At 42.4% G+C, this 2,210-nt stretch overlaps 1 protein-coding gene across 1 annotated transcript in view; it reads left to right on the top strand.

Moving 5' to 3' along the window:
- Positions 1–1,699: 1,699 nt before the first annotated feature.
- Positions 1,700–2,210, top strand: part of LOC117561432 (junctophilin-1-like) — a gene marked incomplete at its 5' end in the record, with an annotated part of 18,040 nt that continues 17,529 nt past the window's right edge. The window contains one exon of the mRNA XM_034238850.1: positions 1,700–1,835. Coding sequence (XP_034094741.1) covers positions 1,700–1,835 — 136 coding nt within the window. The remainder of the gene's footprint in view (positions 1,836–2,210) is intronic.

Consider the following 2,210-nt stretch of genomic DNA (forward strand, 5'->3'; position numbering starts at 1 on the left):
AACAAGAGAAAAGTAATTCCATTCACATATTCAATACACAATACGTTGCAATCTGTTCAATAAAATCATCAGGATTTTGGACAATAATAACAATTTATTAAGATACATACAGATCAATACATATCCTCTACTCAAAGCCACCAGACTCCATGGACAGACACAGTCATTTTGTTCCACAGATTTTCATAAAAACACACTTTACTCAAACTCAGAAACTGAAGAAATCTCATCAAAATCCATTAACTCTCGTTTAAAGTTTGAAAGGGAAACTAAATTGTTACGGTTACTTTATGTTTGCTAACACCAGAACACAGTGGTAAAGAGTGCTTATTTGTATCAGGTTTTCATGTTAGAAAGGGGATAGGGATCTAATCCAGTGGATTTAACTGATGCATTTCATATGTTGCATAATCATAATGGAGTCTGGATGTGTCACGTATGTCTCTGTGTGTTTGCATGCACTGCATCTACCCATGCTAATGCTAAGAACATCAAGTATTCATCTTCTGCCGTTATAGGTCTCACGATATTAGAAATGTTGTCTTTTTGTTATTATTTATTTATCAAATATTGTAGCTTTATCAATCCCCAGAAACCTGCATCAATAAGTCGATAGACAGAAAAATAATCACCAACATTTTTTGTAAATAATGACATGTCAGTTTTTTATAATATGAAAGTGAATATATTGGGGTTGGTATCTGACTTTCTAACATTTTTTAGACAAAGTGATTAATCGGGAAAGCAGTCGGCCGATTGTTTGATAATAAAAATATTATTTTCAGCCTTAAAGCTGACTGGAGTTCAGATCTGAGCTTTCACTACACCACCAGCTGAATATATGGGATGATATAATATGTGTGTGTGTGTGTGTGTGTGTGTGTCCTAGCATTACTATACTTGTGGGGACCTAAATCTGTCTACACAGTCACGTGTGGGGACTCGCCTCCCTTATGGGGACAAAATGGAGGTTCCCATGAGGGTGAAGACTTGGTTAGGTTTAGGATTAGGGTTAGGGTTAGGCATGTGTTGGTTAAGGTTAAGATAAGTCTCCAGGAAATGCATGTAAGTCAATGTAATGTCCCCTGAAGTGATGTATACATGGTATGTGTGTGTATGTGTGTGGTGTGTGTGTGTGTGTGTGTGTGTGTGTGTGTGTGTGTGTGTGTGTGTGTGTGTGTGTGTGTGGTGTGTGTGTGTGTGTGTGTGTGTGTGAGTGTGTGGGTGTGTGAGTGTGTGTGTGAGTGTGTGTGTGTGTGTGTGTGTGTGGCATCGCGCCCGTACTCCAGACTGGATTAAGGTCTAGCTTGGATGTGGCTGCGCTCCATTTGGAGAATCAGGATTGGGATTTGAGATAGAAGCGAAGGGGAGGAGGTGTTATCCCCAAGAGGAGGAGGAGGAGGAGGAGGAGGAGGAGGAGGAGGAGGAGGAGGAGGAGGAGGAGGAGGAGGAGGAGGAGGAGGAGGAGGAGGAGGAGGAGGGATAGTGGAGAGAAACTGAGGATGATGTAATGGTCGCAGCGCTGTTAAATATTTGTTTTGGTGTATTTATTAATAAGACATTCGATGATGTAATCCCGGCCTTTTAGGAAACTGTACAGTTTCAACATTTATTCCGGATGAATCAACAGGAATTTACAGCTCTATTCGCCCTCGTTAACCTCTCAGTTATCGTGCCTCTCTAACACCGTCTCTCTCTCTTTGTGTTTTCCTCCAGGACGGCTCATGCCAGGACAAAAAGCGAAGCTGCAGATCAGGCCGCCATCTCTGCCGTGCACGACTCAGAAATCGCCCGAGCCGTCGCCAGGGAGCTCGCCCCGAACTTCTACCAACCAGGTGACGATACGATAACACTTTAATGGTCACATCATGTGTAACATCAACATAGACCAGTGCTTCTCAAAGTGTGGTCCGCGGACCACTGGTGGTCGGTGAGCGCCCCCTAGTAGTCCGTGAGTATATTGGTAACATTTGAAATAAATAGATACATTAAAGTTTTCCGTACTCTCGCGGGAATATCTCCGCAATGGAGGGAGCTTAAGTTTCACTTTCGATTGCATGATATAGTCCAGCGCGACACCTTCATCACACATGTTGCCACGTGTTTGTACCATTCTCAGGCGATTTGTAATCTGTTCTTGAATAACGATGTGATTTTGGATATTTGTGGAGTTAGGTGGTCCGCGAGTGTTTTTTTATTGGTTAAGTGGT

The sequence above is a fragment of the Gymnodraco acuticeps genome, unplaced genomic scaffold, assembly GCF_902827175.1.
Source record: "Gymnodraco acuticeps unplaced genomic scaffold, fGymAcu1.1, whole genome shotgun sequence".
Classification (NCBI taxonomy): Eukaryota; Metazoa; Chordata; class Actinopteri; order Perciformes; family Bathydraconidae; genus Gymnodraco; species Gymnodraco acuticeps.